Source organism: Apus apus, chromosome 4 (assembly GCF_020740795.1).
Source record: "Apus apus isolate bApuApu2 chromosome 4, bApuApu2.pri.cur, whole genome shotgun sequence".
NCBI classification, from domain to species: Eukaryota; Metazoa; Chordata; class Aves; order Apodiformes; family Apodidae; genus Apus; species Apus apus.
In genome coordinates this window covers 13,755,391-13,775,822 of record NC_067285.1, presented here as the reverse complement: position 1 = coordinate 13,775,822, position 20,432 = coordinate 13,755,391, and the positions used below count along the sequence as shown (strand labels likewise).

Sequence of the window (20,432 nt, the reverse complement as noted above, 5' to 3'; positions counted from 1 at the left end):
CGTCCTTTTCTCCTCCTGCCTGCAGAGAGATGCTGCCACACCACGTCCAGACAGAGCCGCGTTTATTGCCGGGGGGCACGTGGGGCCAGACACAGAGGGCAGTGCCCCTGCTTGGGCTGGGAGGGTGTGCTTGGGAGTGGCTTGTCCTGCCCCTCCTTACAGCAAGAAGAAGGGTGGGTGTAGGATGGGATTTTTCCTACTCAGCCTCACTCTTCTGGGACAGGAGGATTCCCAGTCCGTTTGGGATCCCAGGGTCTGCCCCTGCTGCAGGGCTGAGCTCCAGGCAATGTCCTCATTCTGGAGGTGTCAGCAAGGAACACAGGGGAGGACACACACCCCAGCAAGTCAGTTCCTCCTCAGCTGCTCCAGTGTTGCTGCCCTGTCCCTAGGGCATAAGATGTCACCCCAGTCCCACAGCTTCCCCCCAGAAAGCAGCAGGAGCAGAGGTAGTTTGGGGGATTTAGGGACAGTGGCTGCCCCTGGAAAATGCCATGAAGAGCAGGAGGTCCCAGAGGAAGGCAGGGCTTCTCACTCTGTGAGGATGTTTCCCCTCTCACATGTTGTACCACAGGGGACAGGGCAGTGCCTGAACCCCAGTTCTCCGACAGCACCAAACAGGAGAGCAGAAACACGTGGTGCCAGGGGGCAGACTGCAGACACTGGGGGGATGTGGGTACGGCGCTGTTCCCTCGCCACGCTGCAGGGCAAGGCGGTCGCTGCCCATCCTGCGGCCAGTGCATCTTGCTGCCTGCTGCTGCATCCTGCTCTTGCCCTGGGAAGAGGGGGCAAAGCCCTGTCAGGGTCAGAGGCCCTGGGGCTGCCACCTCCCCAGGGCACCCAGCGCTGCGTTTCACCTGGGGCCTCCTCACCCTCCTCACAGTGGGCACCTGCTTCTCCACCAGCTGCTCCAGGGTGTTGGGGGACATGGGCTCCTTGCCCCAGCTCCATCTCTCGACGAATCATCCTCTCGCAGAGAAGAAACCCTGGGAAGGCAGATGTTGTAGAGCGGACAGGAGCTGGCAGCCACCGCGGCTACCCCCTGCAATGCAAGATGCATCCCCACAGCCCCTCTCCTGCCTACGAGCAGGCAGCTTGGGAAAATACCCCATCCCTGTGCCAGGAAGGGACCCCACACCCTGTGAGAGGTGCAGTCACCTTAAGGCAGCCCCCAGCCCCCACTCCTGCTCCTCACCCACCTCTCAGCAGCCATCCGGGGATGCCAAATGGGGCAGGCCATGTCCACAACAGTGTCTCTCTCTCTCATGCCTGGACGGACAGACAGACAGAAATTCCCTCCCCCAAGTGTCCACCTTCATCCAGGTGCCAGCTCCTGCCTCCAGCTCGTGGCCACCGTTGGTGAGTTTTTATACATAAATAGAGCTCCCAAATTTAAATATATTCTTTTTCTTTTTTTCTGTACAGCGAGTCTCAAAAGTGAGTGAAAAGCCAAAGGAATGGCCGAGCCCGGGCCCGGCCCGGCTCTGCCATCCCGGAGGTAGTTTTTCCTGAGTCTTGTAACACTGCTGGCAGGGGTGGGGGAGAAGGGGTTGGGAGGGGAGGAGAGTCCTGCTGGCAGGAACCCTCTCCAGCCCCTACACGGAGCTCTCGTCCAGCTTCTCCACCAGCTGCGTGTGTTTCCTCTTCTCCAGGATCTTGCTGAGCTCCTCAGTGAAGGACGCGCTGTAGAGCGGCGAGGCCAGCGGCTCCTCCTGCTGCTGCAGCAGCATGTAGCTGTTGCCGTTCATCTTGCGCAGGACGTTGGGCAGGGCCCCCACGCCGTTGGTGAGCTCGGCTGGCAGCGGCGGCGGCGGTGGCAGCGGGGGCACGGCAGCCGGCAGCTCCTTGACCGGGGAGGTGGCAGCTGTAGGTGCCTCGCCGGGGATGATCCGCAGGCAGCCGTCAGGGTAGGTGAGTTCTTCCTCCTCCTCCTCCTCCTCCTTCCAGCGGCCCTTGCGCAGGCAGTTGGCCGAGACGGTCTGCAGCTCCACGCTGGCCGGCCGTGGCTCCCCCAGGACGTACTTGCCCTTCCGCTTCTCCAGGCAGGACATGTAGAGGACAGCGGCGCTGAGCACACCACACAGCACCACCAAGGCGACAATGGCAGAGATGTAAGCCACCTTCACATCGCCGGCCGCCTGGCTGGCAGCGTGGGGCCGTGGGGCAGCCGTGGGGCCGTGGTGCAGCTCGTGGAGCACGGTGAGGCTGTAGGCAGCCAGCAGCGTCCGCAGGCCCCGCTCCTCCCCATAGCAGCGGTACTGGCCGCTGTGCTGGGGCAACGTGTCCGTCACCAGCAACCCGTCCACCCCCACACGTAGCCGGTCCTGCCCGGTGCCCGGCACCTCGCTGCCGTTCAGTAGCCAGATGGCTCGGGCCAGGTTGGAGCGCTGGTCGCAGGGCAGCAGCACATCGTCCCCCTGCAGCACCGTCCGGTTCTTCCAGGGCAGGGAGCCTGAGGGGACACGCACTGCCTCGCACCCCTCCCAGCCACCCGGAGGGACACTGGAATCCTCCGCCATCCCAGGGGGCAGCACGGACTCACCCCGCCCAGTGCTGCTCCGGCATCCCTTGTTGCCACTCTGAATGTCCTGCACCAGCCCTCTGCTGCAAGATACAGGGGGCTTCAGCTGTACTGCCCTGGCTGAGACCACCCTTGGGGGGTCATGGCCACCGGCAGACCAGCCGCTGGATCCCAGCCCCTTGGTGGTGGCACTGGGGTGACTGTGCCATGGGCTGCGGCAAGTGAAGGCCATGTGGGCACCCTGCTGTGTCCCTACCTGTCATCAGCAGCGGTGATGGCACAGCAGGTCCTGCCATCCCAGGCGCAGTAGGGGTCCCGGGCAAGGACACAGTCATAGCAGGAGACGTACCTGGCACAGGAGGCCAGGGGCATCTGCAAGACCTCACTGGCTGCCCCCACGTACAGGCTCCTCTGGGGGGAAAGAGTTGGCTCAGCACTGTCCTGGCACAGGGCGGTTGGGCTGTGGGGTACCCCAGAGTGCCCAGATATTCCGCCCTCCCAGCTTTGCAGCACAGCTTTCCCGCAGTGGGGGTTCACAGGGGAGGGCCATCAGCTCCCATCAGTGCCAACAGCCACAGCTGGCACAGCCACAGCTGGCACCTGGCAAGGAGGTGGGGGCCAGGCTGGTCCCTTTCCCCAGGCTTCCCCACTGGGCTCTGGCATGTATCCCAGGCTGGAGCGACCCAGGAATCACACCCTGGCCCCATCCAGCAAACAGACCAACAGCAGCTTTGCAGCACAAACATGGCCCCTGTAATGGTGTCCCCCCATTTCTTCCACCCCTCACCTGGGCCTGCGAGATCACGAGGCTCTCCACAGGCTGCGGCTCCCTGAAGACCTGCACCTCCTCCACGATATGGATGCCGGAGCCCACCACCACGGCCTTGTGGATCCAGCCATCCCCTGGAGAAGAGAGCAGGGGAGTCAGGAGAAAGTGTGAGTTGTCCCTCCTGCCCAGCAGAGACCCAGCAAACTCATCCCCCACTCACCTGTCCCCATGAAGAGGACATCGTAGGAGTGGCCATCCAGGGCCTGCACCCTGTCCACGGCCAGCTGGCTGTACGCCACGCTCTTCTTCACCAGCAGCGGCTCCCCGCCGGCCGGCTTCACCTCCTCGAACATGAGCGGGTGCAGCTTGACAAAGTCCAGGACGCTGTTGGGCAGGTCCTGCGAGGAGTTGTAGCCCTTCCTGCGAGAGTGGTCCGTGATGCACTGCTCAGGGGGAAATGGGGGTCAGGGGGAGACACGGCACCCCACATCCCCCCCTCCTCTGCACCCCCAGGCACTCACGGAGCCAGGCCGGGGCTCAGGCACCGCACCATCATAGCGGGACCACTTGCGGGCCGAGTCCTGGTACTCCATGTAGGGGCCCTCGAAGGCGTGCTGCACTGCCGAGATGCTGTAGCGGCACACAGCCGAGGCCTCCATGGTCCTCCTGGGGGGCAGAGCCCTGCCTGAGCTCAGGTGGTCCCCACCGGTGCATCCTCAGTGGCTCAGCACCTGCCTGCACATCCCCTCCAGCATCTCCAGTCCCCTCCCTGCCATCAACTTTTAGCCCCAGCCATTTCGGCCACTGCCCCACTCACCACTGTGCTGAGAGGGTGAAGGCAGCGTAGAAGACCGTGCTGGCCCAGCCACCCCCGTCCAGGCTGCAGACACTGCGCAGCACCTCATAGTAGGGGATGTAGCAGACCAGGCGCGCCTTCATGAAGGACGTCCACTTCCGCTGCAGGATCTTCTTCCCCCCCACATCGCTCTGGGAGGGTGCAGGGAGAATTTTTGCACAGGCTAGTGGGGGTATGTGTCCCCTCTGCCCGTGCCTCAGTTTCCCCCAAGGTGCAAGGCACTCAGCCCCTGCACCAGGAGGAGCAGCACCTGGCTCTCCATAGCTGGGGACATGCTTACCTTGCAGACACGGGCCACTCGGGCCACTCGGGCCATCTGGCTCTTGTCAAAGAAGGATGTGGTCTCCTCACCAGCCCGCTCCGTGAAGAAGTAGTAGATTTTGTCATCATCGCCCACGGGGCTGTCCTTGCTCTCCTGGACCAGCACAGAGGCCACGAACTCGGCATCTGGGAAATGTGGAGTGTGAGGTGGAGACTGGGGACCCACCATGGGATGGGGAATCCCTCCATGACTCAGTTTCCCCTCATAACAAACCACAGATGACCCCAGTGCCACCCCCACCTCTGCTCCATGCTCCCTGAGGCGATCCATGGCATCCCATGGCTTGTGACACCAGTCCCGGGCGACACACTGGGATGTCTCACCATTCAGCCAGTGCAGCGGGGACTCCTCTGTCTTCAACGGCCGCTGGTGCAGGTTCCTCCGGATGTCAGGGAGGCTCCGAAACTCGTAGCGCGTGGCCGTGTACAACCCGCCGTCTGGGCAGTGCGGGCAGAGCAGGCACCCGTTAGCATGGCCCCGCACCCTGGGGACAGCCCCGTAAGCCACCCGCATCCCCCTGCCCCAGGCAAAGAGAAAGGAAGAGGAGGAGGACCGAGTCCTGGCTTGCCAAGGCCCCTGCACTCAAGTACCCACCCAGCTGGAGACTCTCCCTAGGGGCACTGGGGATGGGGCCAGGGTTGGTGGCATTCCACAGGTCTCTGCCAGCCCAGGGAAAGAGCCACTTACCCACGATGAGGCCAGTGTAGCCACGGGCAGGGTCATACGGGCACTTCTCCTTCCCTTCCTCAAAGTAGGATGGCAATGTGAACGTGTCGGCATCCTTGAAGGGCACAGGGGACCAGGTCAGGCCAGAGGGGACAGACCTGCCTCACCTGCCAGCCCCAGCCTCTCTGCAGAGGTGCTAGCAGGGACAAAGTGATGCCCACAAACCCCCCTGACACCCTCCAGCTGGTCAGAAACCACATGGACAGCCAGAGCCCCCAGCCAAGAGCGTGGAGAGGGCTCAGGGGGCAAGGGGAACCCCGACACCCCCTTCTGGCATCATGTGGGCACCAGGCAGGCGCTGGCCAGTGCAGCTGACATTCCTGGGCTGTGCCTGGCCAGCAGATGCTACTCAGCCGGGCTGGGTCCCCCCAGGTGATGTCTCTGTCACAGCAGGAGTTATTTTCTTTGGGGTTTGCAGTTCAAAGCGCACCAAATAATGACGGGGCCCTTCCAGCTCGGCGGCTCCTCTGCCTGAATCCCAGGGTGTGCAATGGCCAAACCAGACTGGCAGCAAAGTCGTGGGAACAGGCATGTCCCCCTCTGGGACTCTCCAGCCATGTTGGGGATGTGGCCCCTGGCTCGTTTGTCTCCCAGCTTGGGAAGGGAGGTGGGCAAAGGGTGACAGTCACTGAGGAGCAACTGCACAGGGGTTAAAGTCCTGCTGCTGAGGGACATGGCTGCCCCCAGCTGCTCTGCTGTGAGTCACAGCCACGCGGAGACCCCCTGTCCTGGCTCGGGAAATCCCTAGGGAAGGGCTGCTGAGTCAGCCCTGCCACCATCACCCTCCCTGCCACCATCGCCCTCCCTGGGCACTCTTGCCACCGGCCACTAGCCAGTCTGCAATCCCTGCTTTGGGAAGGGACCTTGCAACAGCAGGGGCTGGGGACCAGCTCCAGCGCTGGCACATCCTGTCCACAGCAGTGACCCACCCCCAGCCATCCTGCTCTGGGGTCAGAGTCCAAGCCCAGGGCTGGGGTGGGGATTTTGGGTGTCTGTGTCACAGAGGTTGTGTCCCCACACCAACCCTCCCCAGTCTGAGGGTCATTCACCTCCCTCCCAAGCCAAGGAGGGGCTGGGGCAGGAGCGGAAAGGGAGTGAGGCTGTGGGTGGAGATAGTGGGAGAAGACAGGGGCTGTGCCACCCCAGGGTGACTCGGAGGCAGGGGACAGGTGACAGCCTGGGGTACTCACAATGGCGGCGCAGAGCGGGTGGAAGGCGTAGGTGCCACAGGCATAGAGGTGGGTGCTGTTCAGCCTCTGCAGAAACCGCACGTGGTTGAAGCACTCGGTCTGCAGAGGGGGAGGACAGGCGTCACCAGCTGGGAAAAGCAGCGGCAGCCCACCCCAGCACCTGGCACCCACCCACCCACTCTACCTTGTTGTTTTTGCCCTTCTGCAGGCAGTCCATCTGCTTCTCTGGGGAGGCTTCCCAGGGGATCTGAAAGGGGAAGAGGGACTGTCACTGCGTGACCCCCCCCAGTCCCTTGTCACTGCATCCAGCCTCTGCCAGAGCCATCAGAGATGCTGAAATCCTCTCTTACTAAGAGAGGGAAAGGCTGCTCAGAGCACGAGATGAGACCCTGCCCACATCCCCCCCAGCCCAGAGCAAGAGCAGCCCCACACCCCAACATGTGGGCAGAAACCCCACAGCACCCAGAGGAGCCTGGAGGACTTTGGGGTGTCCTTCCTGAGGGGAGCAAAGGGTTGTGCTTCCCCCCCTGCTACTTGTCCTGCTGGGGTGTCCCTGGAGCAGGCCAGCTCTGAGCTTGGAGATGTCTCCCACCTCTGGCCCCACACTGCCTGGCTGGGGACCAGACATCCACAAGGGACCTGGGGACAGACCAGGGAAGAGACCTGGGGACAGCACCTCCAGGCAAGACTTGAGATGGTGAGGAGCAGGAGGATGTGCAGGGATAGAGTGGCCACAATTTGGCCAGGGACCAGGCAGGGTGGGACAGGAGAGGACAACCAGCCGTTGGCAGGCAGAGGCCGGGCTCACCGTGCGGTGGGACCCGTCGCCCACATCGCTGGAGTTGAGGGCGAAGATGGCTCCCCTGGCGCCCACGTAGAGGATGCCCCGGCCGTCCTCCAGCAGCAGGGTGCTGTAGTTGAGGGTGCGTGTGCTGAAGTGCCGAACACCTAACAGCTCTGCAAAGGGAACAGGGGGTTGAGGGGGGACCCCAGGGCAGGCATGGCCTGAGCCACCAGGGAAGGCAGAGGATGGAGCCAGCAGCAGGTAGGAAAGCACCCACCAAGGTGATCCGGCAGATGGTGCTGGATGCCAGTGGTTTTGGCAGGAGGAATGGAAGAAGGGAAGAGGGGAGGTTTGGTAGGAAGCAAAAGGCACTAACTGGCCTCAGGTTCACAGGGCAGCCCAGGGGTGGGAGCTGTGACATCCATGCCCAGCATGGACCTGCCACGCTGTTTGGGGAACTGCTGGAGGAAGTGAAAACACACCAGCAGTGACCCCAGCTCCAAAATTAACCCAGCCAGACCAAAAGTAAGGATGCAAAAAACCTGAACCAAAACTATCGTGCAAGGAAAGAGCTTCTTCAGCAAGGCTGGGCACTCCCTGCCCACTGAGCTGAAGAAACCATTCAATTTGGGCTGCTGAGAAGTATGAGGTGGGACTCAGCCCTGGCCAGAGGGAACACGTGTCAAGCTTGGGCCCTCCCACTGCAGGAACAGAAAGTCCCATGGGTCCCTGAAGGCAGCTGGAGATGGAATGAGTCCCCTGAAAGGAGGCATCACCTGGGGAAAAGTGGGCACCCTGGCTGCAAATGAAACCCTCTCCTATCATTGACCACTGAGCTGGGATTCACTAATGAGGTCAACTAAGTCACACGGATGCCCAAGGCATGATGACACTGCAGGGTTGGCTGACACCACAGAGGCCAAGAGCTCAGTGGCAATTAGAGAAAATAATGAATAAAAGCTCCCTGCTGACTATTTGGGCCATGGGAGCCCAGCCCAGGTGCGATGCCCAACTCAGAACACCCTCCAAGGGCTCCTGGACAGGGCCAGGGTCTGGCCAAGGCTGGCTCTCTGTCCCCCCTTGGCTTCTGGGGAGATGCCTTTGACCTGCTTCATCCCTCGGGACAGATCAATGTGGGGCAGCCAATGTCAGGCAGCTCTGATTTCTGGAGCCCAGGGGACCAGAGGCCCTGCTGTAGCCACCCCCCCATGCTGAAATCCCCACTCCAGGGGGCTGGTGAGGGCAGGACGCAGTCACGACGCAGTCACGATGTACCAAACCCAGAGCCAGCAAGTTCCCTAACCTCACCCACCAAGACCCGCACCCTCTTACCATCAAAGGTGACCGTTGTCCTGGGGGTGGCATCCAGGTCAGTGGCAGACCTCCGGGACGGGTAGCCCACCGCCCCTGCTGCCGCCATGAAGAGAGCTGTCAGGAAATGGGCCGTGCCCCTGCTCATCTTCCCACTGCCCCGGCGAGGGCAGCCACCCAGCCCGCTGCTGCCGGGCCGGCACAGCCGATCCTCGGGACCAGCTCCCCAGCTCTCCAGGACAGAGCCAGCTGCCAAGCCCTCCTGAAACACAGAGCACCACGTCAGATGTTCCTGTTGTCCCTGGCACTTCATGAGCAAGCAGGCTTGGGAAGGAGCTGGCCACACATGCATGGATGCTTGACTGGGCACGGCCTCAGCCCCGGGACAGCTTCAGGGAAAAGCAAACCCTCATTTGCCAAAGTGGAAACTGAAGCAGGGTGCAAGGTGTTGAGCCTGTGGCCAGCACAGGGCAGGGTGCAGAATCCAAGTGGAGCAATCACCCATAGCATCCCCCAACTCAGTGTCCCCTCTGTCACAGCAGCTGCAGTCGCTGGCTGAGCACTTGGTTCCATTGCTCACAGGTCATTTTCCTCATTTTTGAGGTATCTCCTTCTGCAGCTCCCCCTGACCAAAGGACAGGCTTTGGCAGAGCCAGTTGATCCCCCAAAAGCACAGAGCTGGTCTCTTGGTACAATGGGGTACCCCAAGCCCCACTCCCTGGAGCGGATGCAGCAGGGTGCTGGAGGGGCTCTGGGGAACCTAAGGGCTGCTCCTCCCCAAAGGCACAGTTAGCCATCTCCTGCTGCACAAGATACTTGTTCCCAAAGCTTTGCCTCTCCTGAAATTACAAGACTCCCAAGGACAGAGGTGTGGGGAAGCATGCTCCACGCACACAGTGATGCAGGGTGAAGGAAAACCCATACAGAAGCCACTTCATCAAGCCTTTTCAAGCGAGAGTAACTTTCCCCCCCAGTGTTTTTCCACAAGATTTCAGTTTCTCTTTCATCCCAAGCTTCCTTGAAGCTCAGGATCTATCTCAGCTCTTGGTTTCATGCATCTGATCCCTCCCAAATAACCCCCCGTACCTCCCAACTGCATTGTTCATTTTGCAGGCACTAAGGAAGGAGACAACTGGGGATCTCCGAGCTAGAGAGCTCCCTGTAAGCAACCAGCACCTATATGTTTGCTTGGGGGCAGGGGGTGTTATATATATATAAACCAAATACCTGGCCCTGTAGAGAAGCTGTTTGAACACGCTTGTTGTAGATGGTTTCTCTGAAGCAAATACCTCGCCTGGGTCTCAGGTGAAGTGGAAGCAAAACCAAAGGGAAATGACAGCGAAAAGGTCTTTGGGGCTGAAAAGGAGAAGCAAGGGGCTGGATGTGGGATCCAGCCACAGTCTGGAGTCTGCACTGAACTGCTCTTTCCTTTTGGGGGGGTTTAGACCCAGACATCGTACCTGCACTGGCCACTGCCCTGCAGCATCCCAGGAATGGAGCAAAGGGAAAAAGTCCCCCGCATTCTCTCCTGCCTAGATGCCTCCGCAGGCACCGACCCAGCACAGAGCACCCACACAGCACCCAACCCTGGGAGCAAGCAGGGTGCTGCCCACAGAACTGAGCTCCCTGGGGAGCAGAAAATACTGATCCAGAGCAACCTCCTTCCAAGGAACTCCATGGTGAGCAAGGGGGGTGGCAGGGTGATGCAAGGCAGGTGAGTGGGGATGGAGGTCAACCAGAAACAAGTTGCTCTGACAGCACTGTGTCTGGCACAAGCCAAACCCATCAAAGATTTGGGCAAAGCAAGTCGTGGGGTCACATCTAGAGCACCAAAGCAGCCCCATGCTGACACCTCTCCATCCCTCCAGTGGGACCAGGCCCTGGCGGCTGTGGGGAACTTTCCCCAGGTCTCTGCACAGGGAGATGAGCCCAGAATCACACACAAACCATGAGAGCTGCCCTGCACCTGGGCTGAGAAAGCAGAGGGGAAGAGAAAACTTCTTATGACAAGGCAAACAACCATCTCTAATAAATGAGTAACAGCCCTGCAAGCTGCCTGCATGCTGCCGGGTGTCCTCACCTTATCTCCCCCGAACAAACAATCCCTGAACTTTGCCTGCTGCCCAGTTCCAAGTGTGACGGGGATTTGAGCTGGGAGCACAGCCGCGCAGGGAGGCAGGGAGGCTGTTTATCACAGGGTGAGCACAGTACTGGGAGCCAGCCTCGGCTAACATTTAACCAGCATGAGCACCCAGCCAGCACAGGGCGGGGGGGAAATAAAAAGAACACATTAAGCTGTGGGGCTGTGCAGGGCTCCCAGCTGGGCAGAGGCAGGGGGGAACAGCCTCCTGGGTTTCTCTGCTTTTCCCAGGGAAGTAGTTACACCCATTTCCAAAAGCTCCTTTACCTGAGATCAGATGTAACTTTGTCCTAAAGAACATTTAATCAGTTCGCTGTAAGAGCCAGTTAATATTTTACCTGAAGGGAAGGGCTGCTCCGAGCTTCTCTATTTATTTTATTTTTTATTTTTCATACCTAGGGTGGGGGAGAAAGAGCAAGAAGGAACTGAAACCACCCTTGGCTCGGCTCAGGTCGTCAACCCTGGCTGCAGCCACACCAACCCCCCACAGACCCATCACTTTCCCCTTGGCAGGGTGAGCTCTGCGTGATGGTGAGGGCCAGGGTGGGATGCACTGTCTCAGACAGCAGGACCCATGAGTTGGGCTTGGGGCAGTTGGGTTGCTCAAGCCCAGCACTTCCATGGGAAACAGGGAAAGGCCAGGAAGAGGAATGACACAGAGCTTTCTCCAGAGGAGAGACACAAAAGGGGGGAGAGGAAGAAGCTGAAAAGCAGCAGCTCCAATGAAATCTGGGGTTTGAGAGAAAAACTGGCCAAAAGAGCCCATCCCCAGGAGTGAGCTCCCAAGCCCCTCAGCACCTCACCTACTTCCCAGCACGGGGGGAGCTTGACATAGAATCCAAAATAGTGCCCCAGCTCCTGCTCCAGCTGGAGAAGCAGGGGATCCAGCAGGGGCAGGATCCTGCTACAGGGCTGATGGCTGCCCCGAGAGTGGGGGAAGGCAGGAACCAGCCACTCCAGCCACAACACGCAGCATCCACTGGGGCCAAGCCCACCCCCCTGCCACCGGCTGCTGGTGCTCCTGCAGGATGCCAGGAGCAAGCCCAACCCCAGCACCAGCTCCTGCCAGCAGGATGGGTTTGCTGGTCTCTGGGGAAGGCCAGGCCAGCAGCAGGGTGGCGGAGGCGGCAGGCGTGCGTGAGCGTGCAGGGGAGCGAGCAAGCCCCGGTCAGGTCTGACTGGGTTTACTGGGTCACAGCGGAAGCTGTGCGAGCATGACTGTGCTGGCCTCAGCCTCCCACCATCAGCCAGCCAGCACAGCACACCCAAACGAGCTGGCCTGGCCGGCACCTCCTTAAAATCCCTTGGACCAGCGTCTCTGGAGGTGCAAAAAGCTTTTGATGAGTGAATTTCCCAGCGGCAGGTCTCGCCAACCTGGATCCGGCCAAAGAAACCAGGCAAAGCTGCCGCACCCCTCAATGGCAGTGGCACTCAGAGCTTTTGCTGGCCATGGTGCTTCCTTCTCCCTGCTACAAGGCAGCAAAACCTGTGGGCAAGAGCCAGCCATGAGCTGTGGTGCAGGGAATCCATGCTGTCAGTGGGGCTAGCAAATATGGAGGGACCTCAGCTGGGGGCTTATGGGCCCCCCACATAGCTGCTTCTTCGGCAGCACAGCTGAAAAATGATGCCAGCTTTTTAATTTAAAAGGAACCCAGGAGAAAGAATGGAAATACTGGGTGGGAGTAGCCCTTCTTTGGCTCACCCCCAGAATCTATCCTGGATGGTGGGACAGATTTGCAGAGTGGGATCAGATGCTTCCCTATCCTATCACTCCATGCACAGGTTGTGGTTGCTTCACTGAGATCTAGTAAAGCCCAAGCAGGCTCCCAGAAAGGCTAATGGACCTTTCTTCCTTCCTCCTGGGCACCGAGCTTTCCTACAAGGAGTGCTGCTGGCTTCCCAGTGGGACGTAGGATTGCCAGTGGGAGCCAGGATTCCCAGCAGGTCTCCTCCAGGTTACAGGGTTGCAAAATAGCCTTAAAAAAAGTCCCAGCAGGGATGGCACCAGGAAACACCATTTACACCTTGCTTTCTTACACTGGCCCAGCCCAGGCACTCCAAGCCCCTGTGGGCTACTCAGCTTTACTCACTGGGGCCAAGCCCAGCATGTGACCCCCCCTTGTCTCCCTTGCTGCTCACTTCCCAAGCCATGTTCCCACCAGCCCAGCGATGTCTTACCCCTGGGGACCCACAGGAGTTGCCCCTGGGTTCAGCCAAAACAGCCCGACCTGTTCCCAGCATGGGGGGGAAAAGGCGCCTGCCCCGGCAGTCCTAGTGGGGAGAGTTCCCAGCTCCCAGGCGTGGGAACAAGCCAGGGAATTAAAGAAACAGCCATCCTGAAGAGGCAAGCTCAGCCTGTGCCTGGCTGCAAGCGTGGCGTGTTTTGGGCCCCCCTTTCCCTGGAGCCAGAAGACCTTGGGTGGGAAATCCTGCGAGATGTAGGAAGAGGCACCAGGATGGAGGTTGCCAGGCAACTTTAATTCAGCCCTTGACGAACTTCCAGCATTTTGCTTCTGCTGCAGAGCCCAACCAGCAAATCATCCACAGGTCCACCCCCAGTGTCCACCTATCCATCCAGCCATCCATCACAGGTGCTTGCTCATGGCCTCATGCCTGGGGTGCCCTGTAAGGTGATGGACAACCCCCCCCCCTGCAGCATTCCTGAAGGCCAGTCAGGACGAGCTGCCCTTGCCGGCAGAGATTTGCAGGGGCAGGATTTGACCCGTGGGACTGGGCTGGCGCTGCCACACTGGTATTTCTCAACCAGCCAGGATTTTTGTCAACAACAGCAAGAAAAAAAATGCTAACTTGCCAAAAGTCCTGCAGGAAGAGGGGATCCGTGCTGGGTTTGGGGGTTGGGAATAGGGAGGAAAGAAGTACAGTGACCTCCTGGGAGCCTCTCGCCAAGTTTATTTTAGTTGCTTTCTTTAAACAAAACCACACTCAACCCTGAGACGCTTCAGCAGACACGCACGGGAGCTTTGGTGATCTGATAGGCAGATATATTCCTTCTTTACCCAAATTTGGAATTCAGGCACAGAGGAGGGGAGGGAGAGTGGCGACATCAGCTCCGCTCAAGCAGCATCCCATGCTGCTCCCACCACAAAGCCCTCCCCCAAAGCATTCCCCATGGAGCCAGAGGGATGGATGGTGGGCACCAGTGGGTGTGGGAACAAGCTCCAAATTTCCCCAGCATGGGATGGCCCCAAACCACCACCAGCAGAGCAAAGTGCATCTGGCAGAGAAAATCACCCAGCTCTGATCCCATCAGCGTCATGGCAGGGAAGCGGCACGTGAAGGAGCAAAGTGATGGATGGGAGAGCAAGTGAGGCTGGCTGGGAATGTGGGCCTGTTTAAGGGGCACCAGTGCTGGCGGGAGCCAGACATCTAAACATCCGTGAAAGGACAAGCTGATCTGTCAGCAATAAAACTGACAACAGCCCAATTTCTGGCAGATTTGCCCCACTGTCCCCACACTACCATGCCTTTATCTCTGTCCCTTTGCATTATCCCACTGGGGCATGCCACTCATGAAGCCAGGGACAGGGACAAACCACAGTGTCCCCCTACATGGCTGCAGGAATCGCGGCACTTAAGCTTCTCCCCAGCTCCCTGTTTTCGCTGTTCTCATGAGAACTTGTTCCTCTCCTCCATCAAGTCAGGTCTGACACAAACGTTCAAAGGGGCTGTCAGGCAGTAACGCAGCTCACTGCTAAGTTCCCCCAGAGCTCTCCCAGCATTCTCATCCAAACCCACCCCCTCCAAAAAAACCCAACTGAGACAATAAGGAAAGCTGCTTCAGGGCAGGAATCACCTGCCTGCAGCCACCTGCCAGGTGGGGGGACAGCTCTGCTCCAGCAGCTCCCAGCACACCGCAAGCAGACAGCAAGAGCATGATGCCTGGGATGGCAGAACAGAGCTCTCCTCTGCTCCCCATCCATACAGAAAACCCACGAACATCATCGGTCAAAACAGCTCCTTGCCTGGCTCCATCACCCCAAAAGCTTTGCTCAGGGCTGGCCCGGGAGGGAAGGGTGCAAGGAGGGGAGGCTGAAGGCAAACTCAGCAGCAGGACTGGGAGTTCTAAGGAATGCCCCAGCCAGACCAAACCTGGCACCTCTGGGCAGGGTAGCAAATTTCTCCTTGCGGGAACAATTCCCCACGTACCAGAGGCTGTTTGGCCCTTGCAAACCAGCAGCAAGGATACAGTCCCTGCAGCTCTTCCCTCCCATCCGGCACATCTGCCTCTGGAGAAACCCCACAGCAGCAGCCAACTCTGCAGCCCAGGAGCACCTGAGAGCCAGCCAGCAGCCATGCAAGAACTGGAATTGAAACCAAAAGATGCCAAACCGCCATGGCCTGACCCTGACTTCACCTCATTGCCAGCCCCCTTCCATGACCAGGCCATAGGGGAGGCAAAGTGAAGCCACTGAGCTTTGGGATGTGGGGTCCAGACCCCAGAGCACCCACCTCCTCCATGGCAGGGCAGAGGCATGCTAGGCACTAGCACCATCACCCCCAAAATCCCAACATTTCCCATCCTTTCCCATCTCCACTGCAGCAGGCCAGGCTTCACCACTCGCTGGCAGCCCCTAGGCAGACTGGATGGACAGATGGACAGCTGAACAGAGAGCCCTCCACATCACAGCAGTTTCCCAGCAAGGGGACGTTTGCATCCGAGTGGCTCAGCGCTGGATGCCATCTGCAATTCAGCCTTCAAAGCCTTTGTGGCTGAAGCACATTGTCTCCACGGCAGAAGCAGGAAAATAATCGTACCATTAAACTCCCAGGAACAATTAGAAAACAAAAAAAGACCCCAACCCTAAACATAAAGGGAGATTTCCAAACCAGCAGGTTTCAGAGCTTTTTGACGCATTTGAATCCATTTGCTTGTCCTCGTGGCTGCACTTTGTTTCATTTCACTGGGCTCGTACAATGCAAGACAAGGAATTAACTCGGGTGTTTGTTTAGAGCCGGTTTGTCTTCCAGTTTCTTTCCAAAGCCAGGTTTGAGTTTCAAAGATGTTTCTTGGCAATGCCCAAGGTTCCCACTGTCGGTGCAGCGCAGGGCTTCCCCGAGGGGAAATTGAGGCTCAGAAATCCTGCATGACCTGGGGTCCCCTTCAAAGCAGGGCCAAGAGCTGGAGCACAACCCAGCTCGCCTGGCGTGAACACGGGGCTTTCTGCTGCAAGGCTGTCTTCCTCCCTTTTATTCCAAAGATAAGCTGCTTTCTTTTCAAAAGTCCAGCAAAACCAGATGACAGGAGCAGTTTTATGGCTTCCACCTTTAAAAACCTCTTCTTATTTCCTTCACTTTTCTTCCAACAAAGCTTCAAATTTGGGTTTAAACCCAATTTGACATTCAATTTCACATTCAAAACTGTACAGCATGAGGCAGTAGCACTTGGTCTTTCCCACAGTTGTTTGCATACCACCAGCTTTGTTTCACCAAAATCAGCTCCCCACCTTATTTGCACGGGCTTGGCTTTGCAACAGGCAAACGAGAGACCTCCATTAGGTAAGGGGGGGCGGGGTTCTACCTGGGAAGAGCTTTTAAGCAAAACGAAGAGCACAAGCTGGAGCACACCCTGAATCACGAAGCTGTCCCCACACTGTCTGGTAACAAGCTGCTCAAAACCCTCAGCTTCCTTTGGCTCTGGACGGTGAAAATTAGGCCCCAGAAGGACAGAGGGGGTGGGTTTGGCAGAGACCTTGCTGTCACAAAGCCTGTGTGCTTGTAAATCACCAGGAGTGGTGGTGGGGAGGGACAGTGGCGGCGTTTCCTCCTGAAGCACCAGCGGGGCAGGCAGCTCTCACCTTAGAACAGGACCAAGTGCCTGCCCAACACCCAAAGCACAGCTGGCCACTGCTGGGGGGTTTAAGGGAACACAAAACTTCTCACGGCATCATCCTCCCATTCCCCAGGAGGCAGTAGGTCCCCAGAACCAGCACTCCCCACCAAACTACCCATCACATGAGCTGCTTCCCAACAAGTCCCATCAGGATGCCCAGCAGAGCCGGCAGGCAAATGCAGGAAGGGAAATTCCCTGCACGCGGCCAGGCGAGGCTGGCACCACGTCTCCACTCCACCACTGCCCTCCTGCTCAGAGTGCCAGCAGAATCCCCCCAGGCCAGCCCTATTGAGTGCACCTGGATGCTTTTTCCCAGCGCACGACCTGCCAAATTTGCTGAAAAAACCTCCCAGCTCCGGCAAACCTGCTGCATTCTTGGTGGGGAAAGTGGTGAAAGGTTCAAGAGGATGTTGGAAAAGGCAGTGGGGAGGAGAACAAGCCTACAGCACAAAGCTCTGAGCTGCAGGAACCAAAAGGGTGTTGGGGTTTGGGTTTTTGGTTTTTTTCCCCTCTGGTTGCAAGACAAAAACAAAGTGAAGATAGGGATTGTGGCAGGCTGGGGGGGGGGGGGGGCAGCTCCCTGTCCCTCATCCCTCAGGGCAGAGCAAGCCCAGCCAAACCGAGATGGAGCAGAAACACATCCTGCAGGACACATATGCAGCATCGCATGGGTTTGAGGTTCAGATGGGGGGGGTCCCAGCCTGCACTCACCACGGAGGAAGGAAAAGCAGCCAAAGCCCATGGTGGCAGGCCAACTAGCACAAAAAATGCCATGGTTGTTATGAATAATTTCCCTGTCTCTGGGGGAATTTGCACTCCTCATCCATTTTGGGCAGTCTCTTTGTCTTTGGAGACGTTTTCTCGGCACCTGAAGAGCCCTTTTGTGGTTCCCCCTCCCACTTCATGCTCTCAGTTTTAAAGGCCAGGCACAAGCCACTGGCCCACCTGGATACTGATGGGGAGGACAAAGAGAACCTCAAATGCCAGTGCTGCCTGGCTGCATGGCAGGTCCCTTCTACCCTTGGATCAGCAAGGAGATGTAGCTCAACCCCTGCACACACAAGTCCCCAGCACAAGCTGGTCCTTCCCACTCACAGTCATCTGCAGACCCCACACCAGTGCACCCCAAGGAGCCAGGAATCAGACAAGCCAGGTCCCATGGCCCCCCACCTCCCAAGGGGAAGGGGGTGGGAGGCAGGGATTGCACTGCACCACCTGCATCAGTTTAGTATCTCGTTCCAGCTGGCTGAAACACCAGCTGTCCCCAGGCAACACAGCATCCCCAAATACCACTGGCAGTCCCCATCCCTGCAGACCCCCAATCCCTCCAGTCTGCTGCGGAAAGCGGGGGGGGAGGTGGCTGTATCTAGCCCACTCAGGTGCCTTGTTTGGCTGCAATTCCCACCACTGTCTTCCCTCACCCCCTCAGCATGTTCCCTGTCACTCCTGCCCAGGTTCCCCACCTCACCCCCACAACCCAAGCCTGTCCCCAAAGCAAGCTGCCTGCACTGCCACCAAATCCTGTATGTTCCCCTCTCACCTCCAGCTTATCACCTCCAAAACCTCACCTGCAGCAGACCTCCCCTGAACCCCTATCCATCCTGCTCCCCTGTTTCCCCCAAAGCATCATGCCCTCGACTTGGATCCCAGCAGGTCAGACACCTGCTCTCCTTCTCTGGACCCTGGCTGTGCACCCAGCACTCTGCTCGTATAACTCAGCACCTGGATTTGGCGCCCCTGATCGTGCCTGTGGACCCAGGCCAAGAACCAGTAACCCAAACCAACTACCCCGACCCTGCCTGCAAATTTAGCACTCAGACCCCCGCACCTCCGACCCTGCCCCCGGACTCAGCACCCTGCCTGTGTATGCAGCACTTGGTCGGGCAACCAGATTCCGCACCCCAGATCCTCCTGCCTGTGGATTCAGTGCCCAGATCTAGCAGCCGAACCCTGGCTGCAGAGCCAGACGCAACACCCCAGGCCCAACAAAGGGACTCAGCACCCAGACCCAGCACCCCCAATCCTGCCTGCGGACCGGAACCAAGATACAGCACCCGATACAGCACCCGAAGCCAACCACTCCCGACCTTACTCTGCAGACTCAGCACACAGCCCCAGCTCCCGCCCTGGGCACGCAGCACCCAGATCCAGCTTTCCGGATCCTGCCTGTGGCCGCGGCGGTTAGACCCAGCCGTCCTGGCCCTGCCTGCGGACCCGCACCCCGCACCCCCACCGGGACCCCGCACCCCCACCGGGACCCCGCACCCGCCCGACGGCTGTTCCCACTCGCGTCTCCTCGGCACTTGCCTGGTGCGGAGCGGCGGGGCTCGGCGGTGCAGCAGGTGCGGGCGGCACGGCACGGCGCGGCGCGGCACGGCGCGGCACTCTCCCGCACCGGCACGGCACGGCACGGCACGGCGCGGCACTCTCCCGCACCGGCACGGCGCGGCGCAGCCCGGCTGTGCGCAGCCCCCGTACCGCGCCGCCCGCCTCCTACCGCCCCCTGCCGGCCACCCTCGTGCGCCCAGACCGCGGCGTTCGGCCCCGGCCCGGCGGTACCGGCCGCCTGCCCGGGCTGCGGCGGCAGGGCGGGGGGGCCGCGGTTCGGCTGGCCCTGCCTGCGCCCGCGGTGCTGGGCTGGCCCTGCCTGCGCTGGGTCTCCCCAGCCGATGGTGGGAGGCCGCGTTTCCCTCTGCAAAGACGCCGCCGTGCAACGCCCCCAGCCCGTGGGTGGTCAGCCCCCCGGCACACGGGGCAGAGTTGGGGGGGATTCGCTCAGCACAAGCAGTTTGTGTTATACAGCCCCTAAAAGGCCTCTTGCAGAGGAGCGTGTGTTCGAGCCCTTTGCAGGGCCAGGGAGCCACAGGGCTGGTTAGCTTGGGCTTGTGAGCACAAAAGAGCGCTGCCGAATGCAGATAAGCATCAGCCCGCCCTGCCAGTACAGCACGGGCGATGTCATCACACCACAGCCGCCCAAGTCGGTGCTGCGCTGTCGCACCGAGGCTCCTCACATCCCGCATCATACACCTGGCCAGGGCACCGTGCCCCATCTTCACCCTCCCGTAACACACCCCTCCTCGTTTACTCTGCCTTTACCCACAGTGGAAGCTTGTTTTGAAACACGGGCAGGCAGTGGCTCCTCTAGGGCCACGTGTGGACAAATCGTCCTGCCCTGGGTGGCTTCTGCGGCTCCTCCCCACAGGCAGGAGCTGCCAGGTTCAGGCCTGTGTTTGCTTTCCTTTCGCAAGCTTTCAGCGCCTGACCAACCCTCCCTCCTTGCCCGTTGCAGGAGGCAGCAGGCCTCCCGAAAACAAAACCCTGAGCATTGTATGTAATCAGCAGGTTGGATCTAGGGCAACTGGTAACCAGCTGGAGCAGGAGGTGGGGAGACACTGAACCTGCACTCGCTGGATTACAGCTCCCAAAGCTGCTGGGGTGACCAGGTGTCGTCAGCCCACAGTTACAAAGCCATACAGTGCCCAGGCCCAGCACCGGCACTCTCAGGTGCTGGCTCATTCCCCCTGCTCCACACCAGACCTCCACAAGGAGTGAGGTCCCAAGGAGGGGGACCAGCGTCCCTCCCAGCCCTCCACCCTGCAGACCCTGAACCAGACCCACAGCAGGGGTTAGTGCTGAGTGGTCTGCGCTGAAGTTGTTCAGCATCATCTGGGGATGAAAGTCAGCCCCGGATGAGCCCTTGCCCTCACCTGGGCATTTTACCTGGGAAGTACAGTAGGGGCAGAGCACTCCTGTGGGGACCCCAGCTTACATATCACTCTTGTGGCCTCTAAGTGACAGAGTCCTGCCTCCTAAAAACACTGTGGGTGGGAGGGAGAGCAAGCAGCAGAGGCTTGAATCCCCCCCAGTCCCCACACACTGATGGGTCTCAACCAAAGAGGAACTGATCTGGGCCTTCCTGCAGATCAGGTGGCACCCATCACCCCTGCACACATTCACCAAGCAGC

The 20,432-nt window shown here is 59.4% G+C and overlaps 1 protein-coding gene across 8 annotated transcripts; it reads right to left on the bottom strand.

Annotated features, from left to right (window-relative positions):
- Window positions 1-45: 45 nt before the first annotated feature.
- Window positions 46-18,874, bottom strand: SEMA4G (semaphorin 4G). 8 transcript variants are annotated; one of them, XM_051618491.1, is made up of 17 exons: window positions 18,775-18,868; window positions 9,704-9,832; window positions 8,498-8,738; window positions 7,190-7,338; window positions 6,566-6,628; window positions 6,382-6,480; window positions 5,153-5,246; window positions 4,789-4,902; window positions 4,424-4,590; window positions 4,105-4,274; window positions 3,809-3,953; window positions 3,508-3,730; window positions 3,306-3,421; window positions 2,775-2,929; window positions 1,197-2,601; window positions 855-983; window positions 46-772 (listed from the first exon to the last, which is right to left on the bottom strand). In XM_051618491.1, exons 3-15 carry the CDS (start codon window positions 8,622-8,624, stop codon window positions 1,593-1,595), a joined length of 2,631 nt encoding a protein of 876 aa, XP_051474451.1. In that variant the 5' UTR covers window positions 8,625-8,738; window positions 9,704-9,832; window positions 18,775-18,868; the 3' UTR covers window positions 46-772; window positions 855-983; window positions 1,197-1,592. The 8 variants fall into 8 exon arrangements, with proteins under 8 accessions (XP_051474451.1, XP_051474448.1, XP_051474449.1 ...); XM_051618488.1 differs by lacking the exon at window positions 18,775-18,868 and having other exon boundaries at window positions 1,197-2,449; window positions 2,540-2,601; window positions 9,704-16,983; XM_051618489.1 differs by lacking the exon at window positions 18,775-18,868 and adding an exon at window positions 15,087-16,983.
- Between the last annotated feature and the right edge of the window lie 1,558 nt (window positions 18,875-20,432).

Coding starts and splice junctions, on each gene's coding strand:
- SEMA4G (XM_051618485.1), bottom strand. CDS start 9,931: ATGTCTGGGTCTAAACCCCCCCAAAAGGAAAGAGCAGTTCAGTGCAGA. Junction 4,591..4,788: donor CCCGCTGCACTGGCTGAATG/GTGAGACATCCC, acceptor CACATTTCCCAG/ATGCCGAGTTCGTGGCCTCT. Junction 2,602..2,774: donor ATCACCGCTGCTGATGACAG/GTAGGGACACAG, acceptor TGTATCTTGCAG/CAGAGGGCTGGTGCAGGACA.